Source organism: Phocoena phocoena, chromosome 21 (genome assembly GCF_963924675.1).
Source record: "Phocoena phocoena chromosome 21, mPhoPho1.1, whole genome shotgun sequence".
Taxonomy (NCBI): Eukaryota; Metazoa; Chordata; class Mammalia; order Artiodactyla; family Phocoenidae; genus Phocoena; species Phocoena phocoena.
Genome location: NC_089239.1, coordinates 3,996,563 through 4,013,985, shown reverse-complemented (window position 1 = coordinate 4,013,985; position 17,423 = coordinate 3,996,563). Strand labels below are relative to the sequence as shown.

Below are 17,423 nucleotides of genomic sequence, written 5' to 3'. Positions count from 1 at the left end.
GACACAGTCGGCTCAGGCAGAGATGACCACCCAGGTGCAGCTGCCCCTCTGCCCCGGGTCCACCCTGGCAGGAGGGAAGGTCAAGCTCACCTTCCCGGCGGCGTCTGGGTGCGCGTCATGCTCCAGCAGCAGCTGTGCCACGCGCACCTTCCCGTACTTAGCAGCCACGTGGAGAGGGGTAAATCCTTTCTGAGGAGAAACACAGGCCGTCAGAACCGTGGGGAGGCCTGCCATCCTCCCTGGAGAAAGGGCCCACGGCAAAGGAGGTGTCCCACCCCGACTGGTGTGGAGATGCCAGTAGAATAAAGGGCGCAGAGGGTGTGATCCTGCTGAGACTCCCAGAGCCCAGGGGGCTGCCACCTGCCCCTCTCGTGACGGAGTCAAAACCACTGGTGCTGTTATTTGACAGCCAGCTAGTTGTGGGCAGGGCCTGGGCCACCAGCCTTCTCGCATCCCAGAGCCTGTCTGGTCTGGCCAGAGCAGATCCTGAGCCATTCCATGATAAACAGACGAAGGCTGGTGGCTGGAAGAGAAACTACAGTTCACCTTCCTGGGGAAGGACGGGACACATCCAGCTCACAGGTGGCGGCCAGTCCTGTGGGTCCATTCCTCCCAGCAGCCCTCAGCACAGTCAAGGCAATACAGAGGACCAGATGGGAACGCCCTCCCCTGCCCCAGGATCAGCTGGGACCAGCCTGCCGCTCTGGAGAACGGGAGGAGGAATGCTGTACCTTGGTCATGCACGCCTGGGACGCCTCCTTTTCCAGAAGGGCCAGGGCCGTTTCCACGTGGCCCTCTCGGGCCGCGATGTGCAGGGGGGTGTGCCCGGCGGTGGTGGCCAGGTTGGGGTTGGCGTCATTTTCTAGCAGGAGCTTCACCATGTTTGTGTGGCCAATGCGAGCTGCACAGTGAAGTGGGGTCTGGTCATCCTGGAACCCAAAGCAAAAACAAAGGACAGGGAACGCTAAGGCTACCTAACCCAACTCTTCATTTTATAAAGAAGGCAGGTGAGGCCCAGAGAGGTTAAGTGACTTTCTCAAGGCCACACAGCTAGTAAGAGGAAGAGCTGAGGTTCAAATCTCTGAGTTACGGGAACCAATATGTTCTATATTATTTAATCCTTATAACAACCTTTCAAGTTAGTTGTTATTCCTACTTAATTGCCCAAAGGCTCAGCCTTCCCATCTGTAAAATGGGAATAATGGCATTGACCTCATAGGGCTATGGTTAGGATCAAGCAGACAGCGTGTATAAGATGTTTCACACCACGTTTGGCACAAACTATACATTGTGGTTGCTCTTACGGGCAGACCTCGGAGACATTGTGGGCTCAGTTCCAGACCACTGCAATAAATTGGGTAACAGAGTAAAGCGAGTCACGTGAATTTTTTTGGTTTCCCCGTGCATATAAAAGTTATTTACCCGCTATTACACTCCATTATGTGTGCAATAGGATTATGTCTAAAAAATACACTTACCTTAATTAAAAAATACTTTACTGCTAGAAAAATGCTATCCACCTGACAACACGGGGTTGCCACAAAACTTCAAATTGTAAAAAACACTTTATCTGCAAAAAACACTTTATTGCAAAAAACACTTTATCTGCCCACACTAAGTGAAGGGCAATCAAACAAGGTGAACTACACTGTCTCCCGAGTCCTGTCTAAGAGTCCACTCGTCTTTCTGTCTGAAGGCTACTCTGGTTTTCTCTACGCCAGGGGCAATGGGAGGGTCAGACCTGGGGAAAGATGACTTTTCATCCCAGCTCCCGCCTCCCCCCTTCCAGTTTCCTCCGGAAGCTGAGGGGGTCAGTGGGCAGGGTCTCTGTGTTACTGGGCCCAGCTAGGGGCCTCCCTCACGTGGCTCAAACCCAAACCACAGTCCTGACACTAAACAGAGGCTCTGTGGTCTGTGCGGTAAGAAAGCCTGATCCTGGCCAAAGCCAGATTGCAAACTCGGCAGCTCTTCTTACCCTTTGCTCACTCAGTACCTCAGAGATGCCTTTTACATGGCGAGGGCATCTTGATTTTCACCGGCAACGCTTTCTTCAAAAAGTTGCTTCTCTTCTGATACTGTGACTGTAACCACCACGCAACCTTTCAGCCCGCCCCGCCCCCCGCCCCAATACTGTTTCTTGGCCTTTTGTTGGTGCCAACACATCTCTGGGCTTCTCAGAACCCTTGCAAAGCAGAACCGGAGTGTGTGCTGCAAACAAGCAGGTGTGACAAGGAATCTCGGCGCCATGAGCCCTGCAGCCCGGTCTCCGGTCAGGGAGGATTGCTCCTCCTACTCTTGAATTGCTTCCGTCTGGGATCCCTCCCACCTCCAGAACCCACCTTGGCCTTGGCATTGACTTTGGCTTTGTTCTGGAGCAAATATTTGGCCACTTCCGTGTGTCCTGCTCTGGCTGCCATGTGTAGCGGGGTCTCCACTTTCTGTAAAATAACAAAATTATGGAAGTGTTAACACCTGCTGGGTTTGCAAAAGGGCACACACAGAGCTCCGCAGTGCCAGCCTGGAGTAGCTTGGTGGACATTCATCCAGGAGGTGGAGGTGCCCCAGCAAAAAGCAACTTCAGCCTTTAGTCTGCTGATGCCTGGTGTGTGTGTGTGTGTGTGTGTGTGTGTGTGTGTGTAAGATACACTTAAAGGTAAACCCCAGAGCTAAGGAATGTTTAAAAACATACATGTATTCCCAGATACCACTCACAGAAATTCCCAAATGATCGTCCAAAATAAAACCCCCAAGACTTACACATGGGTGACACATTTAACTGAGAAAGCGTCAGTACATACAGTCATCTCCCCAAGTCTGAAGTGCCTGCTATTCTGAGAATTCTACCTCTGTCCTCGAGAGGAGCGCTTGGGATCGCTGGCAAACGCTCGCCTCTGAGCCCTCCGTCCACAGGAAGGGCCTGCTCTCCCCACGGACTCACCACATTGGAGACGTTGGGCGATGCTTCCCGCTGCAGCAGGCTCTTCACGATGGGCAGGTGCCCCATGAAGGAGGCCACGTGGAGAGGTGTCAGGCCAGACTGGAACAGACCAGACAGGAGTGAGACGGGGGAGACTTGCCCACTCCTCCAGACACATAGCCAGATGGAGCTTAAGCTTTCCTGCCTCTAGGGGCTCCAGAAGAGTCTTCCAAGGAAAGGGAGTTCTATGAAATGGGTCTGCTTCTAGGAAAATGGCCGGAGGGGGAAAAAAAACACTGCAGGGTGATTCCACCCACATGTACAACTCAAAACATTTTGCATCTGACCTTGGACAGCTCCCTGAGATCTGACATCAGCTCCCGGTCTTAGCGACCCCTGATGTATTCCTGAGAGTTCTAGACTAGCACACACACACACACACACACACACACACACACACACACACGCAGCCACAAAGAACAACTCTCAAGATGGCTGTTGGAAGAAGGCCCGCGGAGACCGTCCACTCGTCTGCGGAGTTTCTCCTACCTCAGTGACAGCATCGATGGAGGCCCCCGTCTTCAGCAGCAGCTCCATGACGCGGATATGGTTCTTCTTGCAGGCGATGTGTAAGGGGGTAAAGCCATTCTGCAGCCCCACACAAAGGGAGACAGGCAAGCAGGGGCTCACACTCAAGCCCAAGGAACACCCAGACCACCCTGCTGATGAAAAGGCAGCCCCTGCCCAGCCTAAACGTCAATCACTATGCATCACGGAAGAGGCGGGTGGCTCTCACTATGCACCAGGCGAGGTCCTGGATATGTTGTCTGTAAACCCTTTTTCCAAATTTAGTCACATTTTTGGACGCACTGAAAGAGCCTGCCGTTTAAAGTTTCCTTAAGGGGAAATTTACAGTAAAGAGAACTGCTGTGAAGCCCAGCAGGTTCCCTGAAACCGCCGTGCGTTTCTAGTCAAGTGGATTTCTGCACCTCAGCCCTGCTCCAACACGATACGCTAGGATGCAAACTCCACCAGGGCAGGGATTTCTGTTTGTTCGCGGGGTTTTGCCCGTCTGCTTGTTTTTTCAGTGCTTTAACCCCTAGGGCAGTGGTTCTCAATGTGAGGGGAGGGGATTTTGTCTCACCACCCATCCCCCGCCCCGGGGACACTTGGCAATGTCTAGAGACGTTTTTGATTGTCACAAGGAGGGGAGGAGTGCTATTAGCGCCTAGTGGGCGGAGGCCAGGGATGCTGCTAAACATCTACAACAAAGAACATCGGGCCCCAAATGTCAGTAGTGCTGAGGTTGAGAAACCCCGACTACCCCAGACAGTGGCCGGCAAGCGGGGACTGCTCGGTGAAAGCTTTCTGAACAAATGAATGAATAAATGAATGAACGAGCCAAACTGGCGGCCTGGAGGCTGTCCGGCCTTCTAAATTCTCCTCCTCTGGATATGGGCAGAGGGGAGATGGCGGGTGTGGGCAGGCTCCGTGCAGCGCTCCGGCCCCGCCAGCAACTTCCCCGGGAGCCCCCGGCCTGGGGCGAGCGAAAGGAACCACAGTCCCAGGAGGGAATTTGCTTTAGGCCTGAACTCACCTCTGCTCAAGCACCATGACCACTGTGAGCCCCTCTGCAGAGGAAGGATGCTTAGCTGAGCCCATTTCACTCGCCCCCAAAGCAGGTCAAAAAGCCAGGCAGTCGCTAGAAATCACCAACCCTCAGCTCTGGGCACGGACGGGAGTGACATCCCGCATACCTACCGCACACACTGCTTGTGAGCCAGGTGTCCTGGGCCCAAACCCACCCAGACCTCAGCCCGTTACGGGGTCTCGGTCATTATGTGTGGGACGCGGCAGGGAGTAAGGTCACATCCGCCTGTGCGCTGCCACGCCCCGCGGGCCTCAGCGCCCCGCCCCCCGACACTGTCCCCGCCCTGAATCTCCAGGGCAGCTCCAGGCACCAGTGGGTACCTCCCTGGGGGGCTCAGCCATGCAGCTCTGGCCCTAGCCCCTCTGGCACCTTTTCCGATAGCCTCCTACTCACCAGGGCTCTGGAGTTTGGTTTGGCCCCTTTATCCAAAAGGACCTTGGCCACCCTGTGGTGGCCGCAGTGGGCAGCCACGTGGAGCGGGGTCAGGTGGTCCAGTGTGATGTCGTCTATCTCTGCATTGTATTGCAATAGGAGTCGGACACAGTCAAGGTGGTCTCCCTGAGCCGCCATGTGGATTGGGGACAAGCCATTCTGGTGAACAGGGAAAACAACCAGTTGCAAAGGAAATGAACACGGAAATTCAAGGCAGGCAATGATTCCAACCTCACTTCCCACCTCCTCCCTACACAGGGCTTCCATGTGGCTCCCGGGTGAGCCTGGTTCATTCCGGCCTCCGCATTCCTGCTGGTCTCTGATTGCAAACCTTCTTCTCACAACGCCAAATCCTCCAGTCCAGCTCTAGCCAGGCCCACCTCTTTCACGAGGCCTCCTCTGGCCACCTTTGATTCCTGTGGGCTTTTCTCATCTGTACCCCTCACTCGGACCGTACTTATATACTTGCCGAATTGTTTTCATAATTAACTTTTCAGGCGTATGTATCTTCTCTCCTTCCTTAGAAGCTTCTTAAGATCAGTGACTGCGCCTAGTATCTCTTACACGCCCCACGCATGCATGTAACACACACAGTGGTCCTTAATCAGTGTGGTCTTGAATGAATGAATGATGCTAAAGTGGAATTTGGATCTAAAACCCTCCGTTCTTTGTCCTTGACAAGTGCACATCACTTTAAAAAACTGTTAAGGATCCTCGCTGTTTCTTAAATAGCAATTTCTTTCAAACAATTAAAGACAGAGAAGACTCACTCACTCATTCATTCAGACACAAATTCAGCAAATATTAAGCGATTAACGTGCGCCAGGTACGGGATAAGCTCTGGGGAAACAGGACAGACAGAATTCCAGGCCAAGGAAGCTGGCAGGCTAGTAGGTTAAAGATGGGAAAAGAGATACATGGTTGCCACTCCGTGTGGTGACATCAGGAAGGCCTGATAAAGCACAGAGGAGCAGGGGAGTGTGGAGTCATGATGCGGTCGGGGGGACATGGGGAGAGAAGGCTTCCCAGGGAGGTGATCCCTGAGCTAGGATCTTGCCAGGAAGACGACACAGGAAGAGCATCCCCGAGAAGGGAATGGCGTGTGCAGTGCCACAGAGGCAGCCGCCCTGGGACCCAGGGAGCTCCATGCAGGTAAACACGCGGGAGGCCAAGGGCATAGAGCTGGACTCCAGGGGCAGGCAGGAGCTGCATCATGAAAGCCCCTGAGCGAGGAAACTGGGACGTTAGGTTTTAGTAAGAGACAACTGAAAGCAGGATTTTCAGCGAGGAAGAAACACAATCAAGCGGCATGATGGCTATTGTTAGTGATTGAATTGAACTGTGTCCCTCAAATTCACATGTTGAAGTCCTAAAGCCCAGGACCTCGTGATGTGGCCTCATTTGGAAACAGGATCATTGCAGATGTAGTTAGTTAAGATGAGGTCACTGGTGTAGACCTTAATCCAATATGACTGCTGTCCTTATAAAAAGGGGAAGTGTACACACACACACACACACACACGACAGCCTGGGCCGTGAACATGACCCAGATTTCAGAGAGCTCCACTGAACTCTCACATAACCCTCGGTCAGGGAATAAATTGCTCTTATGGTGTAGAATCTTATGACAGGGAGCTGCGCACAGAAAACCTCGGGAGTGGCCATGGGTGGGTCTGGTTTCTGCCTTGCTCTGCTCTGACCACCTTCTAAATTCACCCCAAGAACGAGGCAGTGGGCCTGGAGGCGGTGTAGGCAACACCAGGTAGTCTGACAGCTTTGGGCCCAGTAAGACTCAAGACCTCTTGTTAGAACTGAGGGCTGGGCTTTTGCTCTGGCCCCGAAAGGACCTCGAGAAGAACCGCTTTGTTTTCTTTTCAATATCATCCAGTCCGGCCCAGGCTCTGAAGACTCCCCGAGTGCTTAGGTCCTGTCTTTTCTGGAGCCAGGGTAAAAGAGATGAGGCCTGATCTCGAGCTGTACAGACAAATGACAGCCCATGGGACAACTCCAGCCTGCTGCCTGTGCCTGGCAATAAAGTTTTACTAGAACAGGGCTGCTAGTTTGTACATTATCCACAGCTGCTTCCCCATTACAGTGGTAAATTTGAATTGTTGTGACACTGACCAGGGCCTGCAAAGCCTAAAAATATTTACTATCTGGCCCTATAGAGAGAAAGGGTGCCAACCTTGATCTAGATAATAATTAGAGCTGAGTGCCTCCTGTGTGACAGACATTGGGGTCAACGTCACACACACTGGCTGAGTTAGTAGAATTAGCATCTCTGTTTCTCAGAAATGGGATTCGACCCGGGTCGGCCTGACCTGGAGCCCTGCCAAGAGACGCTCCTTGCAGAAAGGAAGCTCGCACCTTGGTTTTGGCTTGGATGGGCGCCCCGTGGTCCAGCAGGATCTCTGAGATTCGCAGGTGCCCATTCCGAGCTGCACAGTGGAGGGGTGTCAATTCATCCTTTAAAAGACAGTCAAGAAGAGAAAGCCCCAGAGGCACCCATCAGAGGTCGCTGGAGAGAAGGCACCTGCGGCATCATTCCAGCCGGAGAGGCACGAGAAGGCTTCCTTAAGGACCAGCTCGATGGAGCAGTCTGGTCTCCAGCTGCCCCTGTGGGCTGTTCTAGAGGCTGGACGCCCTTCCCTAGCTGGTCACGGGGAGCCCACTACCTGGGTGGAGGCCTGGAAGGCAGCCCTCGCTCCCCTGGCCTTGCCGGGCCGCTGGCTGGCACGCACCTTGGTCCTTGTTTCTATCTGGGCCCCGCGGTCCAGCAGAAGCCGCACCATGATCACGTTCCCCCTGCGGGAAGCAATGTGCAGAGGCGTGATGCCGTTCTGGAAGGGAGGAAGGGACTGGTCAGGGCGTGTATCCTTGTCTGGGAGGCAGCTGCTCTGCGCCCTGCTCCCCTGTGGCCCTGCCCCAGCCCAAGGCAAGCGGCCACTCGGAGCCCGCTGTTAGGACTCTTCTCGCCTAAGAAAGATTTCAAAGCCTCTAAGGACCCGCCAGCCTCTCAGTTCATCACAGCAAGCTGGCTGAGCCCAGGTCCCCCAGAATCAAAAACACAGGCTGCAATTTCTTAGAAACCCATCCAGGGCTGCTTCACCCACAGGCATGTCTGCAGTGCGGGGATGTCCTTGGTGCCACAAGAGGGGGGCACTGGATTCTAGACGCCCAATCCCCGCACGCATGGGCGGCCTCACCAAAGGGCCTCACCTGGGGTGTGAAGTTGACACTGGCTCCCCGGTTGAGGAGCAGCTGGGCCACGTTGAGGTTCTCGTAATGAGCTGCGATGTGGAGGGGGGTGAATCCCGTCTGGCACACAACAGAGGGGGACAAGGTGTCACAAGCCACGTACTGTCATTTCTACCTCAGAATCAGCCTGGGGTTCTGAAAAGCCGGCAGGACCAGAGGACCTCACACAGCAGGCAGATTCAGAAGGAAGGGGTCAAGAGATGCCCCACGTCAATTACATCCAAAAGTGAGGTGCTACCTCTGGGGACACCCAGTCTCCGTGGTTCACATGGACAAACCATGGACCAGGGTCGCCTCCCACCCTGCAGGCAGGGCCCGTTCCTCTGGACGGTTACTTCTGAAGACATTTTAATGAATGAGTGAGAAGTGTCATGGGGTCCATGACCTTAATCCTCGGGACGGTTTCAGCCCCCATAGGGGTGCGGTGGCCCCTGGGTGGCCAGCTGGGGGGGTCCCTTGTCATCCTTCTGTGCCCAACCCCCGACCACGCCTAACAATCCAGGCAGCAGTGTTCCTGGCGGAACCCCGTGACCATGGGGCAGGGGCCTGCGGGACTGACTTACTGCAAGTGCGTTCGCAGCGGGAGGGAGACGCTAAGTCTAAACTTACAGGGAGCGGAAACATCGGACAGCGTGTGCAGATGGCGGGCTGTCCAGGCCCCTGGGAGGCCCCTCTCCGGTCCCATCTCCATGTGGGGACCCTTCCCGCCCTCCCTCCGACCGGGGGGAAGCTGGGGAAAGAGCTGGAATAAACTTCTAGAACACCATCTGGGTGGGGGGGATGGACTGCAAAGTCCTCCTCTGGCCAGAGGCCCCTCCTGCCCCGCCTGGACGCTGTTCTGGGTGACCTGGAGCCACAGCGAGCACACGTCCTTCGGCATCGCCCGGGGGTTTAAAGGGGGGCGTCCCCCGTGGCTCTCAGCTGGCTGGTGGAACGGCGGGCGTAGCGGGGCGCGTGCTTGGGGTGCACGCTGGCGCTTCTGTGGTCTGGCTGGTTCCAGGTAACTGCCGGAATCGGCGGAGACCCCGAGGGCCCCCGGCACAGGCCCCGGCACGACCCCGGCCCCGCCGGCCGCCTCACCTTGGAGAGCACGTCGGGGTTGGGGTCGTTCTGCAGCAGCACTGCGGCCGTCCGCGTGTCATCGTTGCGGGCCGCGATGTGCAGGGCCGGCAGGCGCACCTTCCCCCTCGTCCCGTAGTTGATGAGGTGGGCCACCACGTTCTCGTGGCCCTGCTGCAGGGCCACGGCCAGAGGGGTGAAGCCGTCCTGACCGGGGAGGGGGAGAGGAGAGACCATTTGCTCTGCCCGTCCCGACCACTCGGTCCTCAGGGCAGGACACGACACGCGCTTTCAAGCTCAGGGCTCCTGCCCTGTGCCCGAGAGGACCTCCCTCCTCCACAGCCTGCGAGCCCGGCTGAGATGCCACCTCCTCCCCGACGCCGCTCCTGGCCCTGCTTTCGTTCCTTGCCGTCTCACAGCACCTCCAGGAATTTCCCTTTGGCGCGTATTTAACTTTTCCTTTAGGACGTGCTCCTAGTCGGAGCGTTGATGAGAGTTTTACTGCCCTGTCTGTTTGCCTCCCTCTCACCCCATCACCCGGTGTCAGGACGGTGCTGTGAACTGACGGCCGACCATTATTCCTTCATTCATTCCACAAATATTATTGAACGCCTACCAAACGCTGGAAACCACACCAGGCACCGAGGTTTCAATTGTGAGCTACTGTTATTAATCTCCTCGGGCCCCCTGAACTGGCAACGTAGATGCCATCTGATGCTAAGAGTCAAGAGAAGCTTTGGTTCCATCTAGTCCGATTTCATCATTTCACCAGTGACCAAACTCAGGGTCGAGTGACTTGTCCAAGAGTGTACGTGGGTTCCCGGCAAGAGCCTTTCTCATTAAGGTCCTAGGCAGACCTGTCACACACACACGTGCGCGCGCGCACACACACACACACACACACACGTGCACGCACGCCTCCCACCCCAGCCCGGCCTCCAGTGTTTGTCACAGTGGGAATGACAGGCTCACCCCTGCTGTCACTTCTCTGGCACGTGTCTGGGCATCCCTCAACGACCATAACTTTGTCTCTTGCCCCCTTGCAGGGTCCAACAGCACCCAGCACATTGATCATGGCAGAGAATGCATCCCGAGCCATGTCCCAGGAACACACTCCCCTGGGACCGTGTCCTCCGCCCGAGAGACATTCAGCCGTGAGGCCATATCCCCAAGGTACTTACTTCTGTGGCTACATTCTGATTAGCTCCGTTTTCCAGCAAAAACTTAACCACCTCCAAGTGATTCTCTTGTGCTGCCATGTACAGGGGTGTAAAGCCTTTCTGTAAGCCAAGAGAAAAAGCCATTGGCATTCACCCACGTTAGTGACAGACGCTAAAACCAATGCAAGATCCTCCAAACTCGCAGACAGCTCTCCCTGCATCCTGTTTCCACCCAGCCCTTGTGGCAACATCCCCACCTGTGTCTCCAGCTATAATAACACACGGACACTCTGCAATGGTGTAGCGGGGTTACTGCAAAAGGCCACCAGGTGGGGGTGATCCTCTCCGGAATCTGTTTCTGCCCCTCCCAGAATGGTCAGCCTCTTCTGCACACCCACCCCCTGCTAATTTCACTCCTTTCCTCATCCGCCCTCATGTCCCCCCCGTACACAGATGAGCCACAGCTAAATATATTATTCAGCTAAAGGAACAGAGATGGGGTCCACAATGACCCACCCCATCGCGCTTAGAACGTCCACTGTGAAGCAGGAAAAAGCAGGAAGGTGCTTGGAGACATCTGAATACGTTTGGACTCGGCCACACAGCGTGTCCACCCGGGTGAAGGGGACGGGCAGCCCCACCGCCCGGGGCCCTGAGCATCACCTGTGACTGGGCGTTGACGTTGGCGCCATAGTTGACGAGCTCCCGCACCACCTGGTCCTGACCCGCCAGGGCGGCGATGTGCAGCGCCGTGTTCCCCTTCTGAAACACGGGGAGGGAAGACAGGAGGTTCCCAGGGGCCCGTCACGGGTACAGGGCTGTCACAGGTGCGGGATAAGGGTGTCGTCTGCGGGGAGGCAGCGGGCTTCCTTTATGGCCCCAAGGGGTGGACCACACACACTTGTGTGCCTGACCCATCAGACATCATGAACAGCCCTGGAAACCTATGGAGGGAAGTTCTTCCCGTTCTCCTGAAAAAAGAATGCCCCAGAACAAGAAAGCCAACTTCTCAGCACGGATCTGCTGCACTTGGGCTCGGCGTCCTGACATCGGCTGACGGGCAGTCAGAATTCCCCAGGCCACCTGCGGAAGGGCTGCCAGGCAAGATGGCTCCTTGGACGTCCGGCTCCTCCCGGGCTGTGGCCCTGCAGGACGGGGCGGAGGCCCCGAGCTCCAGGGAAAAGGAGGTCACAGATCCCGCGGGCCCAGCTCCCTCGCGCCATTACAGCAACATGCACCGGCCAAAGGCTGGACCAAAGGGGGCACTGGGTGAGGGGTAGTCGAGCATCAGATAGAAGTGGGAAGGGCAGAAATAGGTAAAGGAGTTGGGGGGAGGGTTAGTAAAAGGAACTATATAATGTACGTAGAAGAAAAGAAAAATATGAAACCAAGTGCAGAAAAATAAATAGAATAGAACCTGGCAGAGGAAAACACAAAGGAAGAACATGAATAAGTAAAATACAGTGAGTCAGAGTTCACCAAGTCAGAGAGGAGAGGAAGGCCGGAGAGAAGAAACATTAGAAGCAAATGAGATTCACAGCTGTTTTAAGGTAAACTTTTCAGAAGCTGAGAACTGGTAACAGAGACTAAGACGCCAGGCAGGCTCTTAAGGTGGTGGTAGTGGCGGGGACGTGTGAGGTTTCTTGTCTGGATCCATCCTGGGCATTTAACAGCACTTCCTGGACGGGCGGGGTCAGGTCCGGCAGGTGGCTTCCGTTTCCGGGATGCACCTCCCTGCCAGGCTCCTTCCTGCCTCCCTCCCAAGTCCCTCTCCCCGACGTGATCCCACGGGCATCCCTGCTCCGGGAGGGGCAGGCGGGGCAGGCCCACTTGACAACGTCCATCAAACAGGGACCACAGCTGGACCCATCTGTCCCTCTGCTACTTGAGGCGCACAGATCTCACACGACCTCACGTATTCTAGTTCAGACGGCATATAGTTTTTAACTAAATTACATGAACACTTGCCAATCCATCTCAGGAAACCCACCAAACAGGGACTTCAAATCTAGTCTCTGCGCTGGGGCCACCGGCCACTGGGAGCCAAGCGCCTCCCCCAGGGGTGTCTGAGCATCACAGGGCCACCCGGCACCCCAGGGCTCATGTTTCTGTCTCTAAAGCGTGGCCTGTTTCAAGCAGGAGGGTCCTCTCGTTACCCCCCAAATATGTCTTTCTGATTTCTCCTTAAGTCCCACTTGATAAGCAGAAGGGCTCTTCCTCAAATATCCATCAGAGAATAAGTGTCAGAAATGAGTATAAAGATGCTGAGTAATCTTTTTTTCTTCGAAGTCCGAAGAGCCTCCACTTAGACACCTTGGCACCTGGGTCCAACTCACTAGCTGTACCAAGTGGAACGGGGCTGCTGGCACCAGAACCTTCTCTAGGAATCAGGACTCAGACCTCCACGCCTCCCCACCTAGAAGGAGGCGTGCCATGTCCATCCATCCACTCACCACACGCTGAGCACGTCTGCGTCAGGCACTGGGCCAGCTCGAGAAGGGAATTTCAAACATTTCCTTCCGTCTGCCCCTTCCTGCCTGAAATCCCACGACGACAGGACTCACCCCGTATAAACCCACGTGGAGGGAAGCTGGCCAGGGAGAGATGTGGAGGCCTGGCCGTGGGACTCGGCCCGTGACGTCTTCAGAACCTGGGCTGAGAGCAGCCCTGGTGAGGAATGTATGCCCCCCTCCACACACACCGCACACACTGCACGCGCCGCAAGGCTCAAGAAGACCCCCAGCCTCAGGTCCGGAGTCACAGGGAGATGGGTTTTTCTGCTCCTCCCACAGCATGAAGGAACGTGCCCTCAAAGAAGCAGGAAAAAGTACTTAGCTATATTTGGATCCACAAAGACCCAATTTCTCCATTTCCAGGGAGTCCCAGAGCTCACGGCAGGGAGGGTGGCTGCAGTGGGTGCTGAGTGAGTGCCCGGGCTGGGGAGGGGGGTGCAGGGGGAGGCAAAGAATACATTTGTTTCACACTTTTAAATTTTCTAAGCACAGTTTAGGAACCTATATTGGTTTTGGCTTTTTAGTCTTTTCTTTTTTTAATCTCGCTCCTGCTTGCGAGACCCACTGCAATTCCCCAATCTGTTGTGACTCTTGTTTTGCCCACGGTTTCAGCTTCACCCTTTTTTTCCTCCCTCTGTTGGGCCCTCAGAAACCACGTTGGCTTATACAATTTCTATAAATAACAGACACACCAAGCGTTCGCTTGCAGAATACCGATCCAAGGGGGAAATGCGGAGGGAGTAAACGCGTAGTGTTTCTGCAGCTCTTGTGGGGATGCCAGGGCGAGGACAGCCACTCTGGCCACCACAGCCCGTCAGACGGCACCATGCTTGCGGCCAGGCAGCTGACAGCATCAGATGAGAAATAACCACATCCCTTTCATCCACAGAAGAAGCCGGGTGGAAACAATTGGTATTTGTCATGGGGTTAGAAAAGAGATGCCCTGTACACGTTCAGAAAGAGCAAATCAGTCTATTTCATCTGTGAGATCTTTTCACCTTTGGGAAATGACATGAAAATTACAGAATTTTACCTCGAGAGATGAGTCTACCTTCATAATATTTTGGAAGTTCACTTCATAACCATAAATTATATCTGTTCTCTACCTGTTGTTCTTCTGGTTCTCTGCTCACGAGGTGGTAAAACGTTTGCTGCGTGGAACTGAAATCGGGGCTGTGCATGAGACCACGCTGAATAAACAGCAAATGGAAAATAAGAGGCTGCAGGGACCAGCCCAGGAAGAAAACCATGGGATGTAACAAAGGAGGGGGGAGAAGGGGAAACAGTACTTGACACAGTAAACAGAGGTGATTTTTTTGGTTTAATTTTGCTTGTTTTTAAACGCTGGCTGCTTGTTGCTTAGTAAACAAATAAGATGCATAAGAAATGAAACTGATTTTGCAACGTGTAGGTGCATCAATTTCATGACTGCGGTTTCTGGACTTAAGTCACTGGTGTTTATAATCTACTGCTTTGGGGAGAACCGTCCTGCTGTGAGAGGTGTGACATCACATAAATGCTTGGAGTAAACAGAACACTGTTCACTGTTCAAGGGACCCAGTAAGGAGAGGAAATGGGTTTGGGGCTGACCAAGGAAGACTCAGGGCTGGAGAAGGATGAATGAGAGGGGTGTGGACTCTTCCACAGCCCTCATGAACGACACAGTCACCAATATTTATTGATTTCTTCCTATATAGGCATTATATATTCACTATCACATTTGATTTTCATACCAATCCTGCAACTACATATTATAATCTCCATTTTAAAGATGAGTAAACAGGCTTCTCACTGGCTGAGTGACTTGCTTCAGGTCACAGAGTATGAAACATCTCAGCGAGGATTTGGACCCAAGGCACCTGCCTGTGGACCTCTTAGCTTGGGAAAGCATGAAGCCATTGGGCAAACGGTTTTATTTTTAGATTTACAGTCGAGTGATGAGGATAAAGGCCCCCTGAATCCTTGTGGAAATGGGGTCCTGTGTTTTTCAGGTGACTTCAGGGGTTCACAGGGCTAGGAAGTGACTGGAAGGACAAAAGGAGTTCAGAAGCAGGCTTGGGTTTCTGTCATGAAGGGCTGGTTTCTATGTCTTTAGGGTTTGGGACAATATGTGAATTTTGATGGAAACCTCCCGCCCCACCCCCCACCCCCCGCCACCAAGAGACGTACCTTGGTTGTCGTTTCCAGGATGATCTCTTTGTGCAGAAGTTCAACCACCATCTTCACGTGGCCTTCTTTAGAGGCCAGATGCAAGCCGTTCAGCCCATTCTGTGAAGAGCAGAGAGGCAGGGACGGTGGGGTTAGAGGGTCCGTGTGTCCTGCTGGTCCAGGCGGCTGGACCGAGGTCCCTGACCACGAGGGGCTGTGCAAAGGGCCTGAAGGGGAGACCCCGAGTGGTGTCGACATAGGCGCAGGGCAGAGCCAGCCTGTGACCAAAGCTTGTCTGACAGTTAAATTTTAGGGGAAAAAAACCAAGCAAACATTTCCCAGGGCCAACCATGAAGTCCACAAAAGCAGAACTCTCACTGGGTAGTTGAAGTTCCAGCCGCCCGGGCTCTAAAGAAAGCAGCCAGCACAAGGCTCGCTGGTCCCCTCCTGCTTCGGACCCTTCTGACCCTTGCACTTAGATGTCTTGAAACTTTCTGGCAAAAGCTGCCTTCAAAGAGAGCTACTCAGAACACAAATAACTGACTACACGATGGAACTAGCTTTCAGTTCCAATGGAGAAATAGATCTCGGCTCCGCACAGAGAATGATTTTCATCAGTCAGTGACCTCCACCCTGCTCCCTCCCCACCAGCAGTCTCCTCTCTTCCCATCTCCACCTTCCTGTCTCCTCTGCCGGTCAACTCTGTTCTCCCACGTCCCCTTTCAGGGGGTGCCCCAGGGCCACCGTGGGCTCTGGCTGACAAGAAAGACCCTCATCACCAAGATGTAGGGGCTGGTTCCTGGTGGTGTGAATGGAGGGGTCCCTGGCTCACCCAATATCTCTGCAGCCCCACCATGGGGTCCTGAAACTCCCACTCTCCCTTTGTATCAGGGCATCATTTTCAGGAGATTCCAATTAAAACACAAATATTCTGCCTGGGAGTTCTAGTGCGTTAACCCATTAACAGATTAGCCCTATTGCTTTGCTAAAACCAGCACTGGAAAGTACTGAGCGATTACTGCCGTAACGCGACACACGTGCCTCACGATGGGAGAACGGAACGTGTATAAGAACCTCTTTACGTCGGGGGCCTTGGACGGGGCAAATATAACAGGTGCCTTGGGTGTCAGAGAACAGCCCAGAGTAGGCTTGAAGGGAACTTTACCTACTTCCTATTTAGACCGGACCCGCCCTGCGCCCCAAACCCACAGAGTACAGCTGGCCAAATCTTTGCCCGTCAGCACAGCCAGCCTTGCCAGGGTGGGTGGGTGTGGAGGGGATGGGAGAGCCCGCTGCAATACTTCCTCTCGCCAATGCCTGAAAATCTCCGTTAGATTTCTTCCTCTTGCAGACTTTGGACACCGTGAAAATGTAGGGTCCAAAGAGGTGTGAATAATCCACACCCCAGTGTGAATGAGTTTCTCAGATAAAGGCTAGGTCAGAGCCCGTTTTGATAACAGAAAGGGAGAAAGTGGTTGAAGGCAAGACAGCAGGTCTGTGACTGCAGGAATCTGAGGGAGGGGAGGAGCTCGGGGCTGAAGCCAGTTCCCCTCAAATCATTCTGCAAAATACAAACTTGCAGAAAAGCCTTTGTCAGGCGACCCGCTCGGGGGGCCTGGAGCCACTCTCTCCAGCTTTGCATCCTGACTCTACCCCGGGGAAGGGTCTGCACCGGAGGGAGCCCCTCCTTCCCCAGCGCTGCCATCTGCAATCCCCTCTTCACACCCAGCAGCGCCTTGTCTGGAAGGTTCTGGGCGCTGAGCGCAGGCACCCTGTGGTCACGTGGGAATCCGGGGTGGGCATACCGCTGTGGGAGTCACAGTCTGCTCACTGCAGGGGACTCGGCTGGGGCTTCGAGCGTGCGTGTAATGACTGGGGGGCTTTCAGCGCTCCCGGGGGGCGCAGTCACTTTCCAGGAGCAGTCGTTGGTCCTGAATGCCTCAAAGCTGGGGAAGTGGCCAGTCTACAAGGAAAACACTAACGTTTGCTGCTAACACCCCAGGGGTGGCTGTCCCTGCTCTTTGGAGCCAGAGTCAGGATCTCAATCCACAGGGATTCTAGACACACAGTCTGCCCAGAGGATGCTGGCGTCCAAAGGGTTATTGGAGATCCCTGAATGCTGAGGAAACCAAGGCCCAGAGAAGTCAAATGATTGGCTCAGGTCACACAGCCTTTCTAGGTCACAGCCACATATAGAACCAACCTGGATACCCCAGGAAGAAAGAGTTTGGGGCTTTTTTTTTAACCCGAGGAACTAGTATGTTTCTTTTCATCAGCTGATGAAA

At 54.3% G+C, this 17,423-nt stretch overlaps 1 protein-coding gene across 1 annotated transcript in view; it reads right to left on the bottom strand.

Annotated features, from left to right (window-relative positions):
• Nucleotides 1-17,423, bottom strand: part of ANK1 (ankyrin 1) — a 216,887-nt gene that overhangs the window by 61,779 nt on the left and 137,685 nt on the right. The window contains exons 3-15 of the mRNA XM_065899924.1: nt 15,160-15,258; nt 11,141-11,239; nt 10,499-10,597; nt 9,339-9,524; nt 8,220-8,318; nt 7,742-7,840; nt 7,368-7,466; nt 4,962-5,159; nt 3,467-3,565; nt 2,939-3,037; nt 2,340-2,438; nt 732-929; nt 91-189 (exon numbers count right to left, since the gene is read on the bottom strand). Of these exons, the coding sequence (XP_065755996.1) occupies nt 91-189; nt 732-929; nt 2,340-2,438; nt 2,939-3,037; nt 3,467-3,565; nt 4,962-5,159; nt 7,368-7,466; nt 7,742-7,840; nt 8,220-8,318; nt 9,339-9,524; nt 10,499-10,597; nt 11,141-11,239; nt 15,160-15,258 (1,572 nt within the window). The remainder of the gene's footprint in view (nt 1-90; nt 190-731; nt 930-2,339; nt 2,439-2,938; nt 3,038-3,466; nt 3,566-4,961; nt 5,160-7,367; nt 7,467-7,741; nt 7,841-8,219; nt 8,319-9,338; nt 9,525-10,498; nt 10,598-11,140; nt 11,240-15,159; nt 15,259-17,423) is intronic.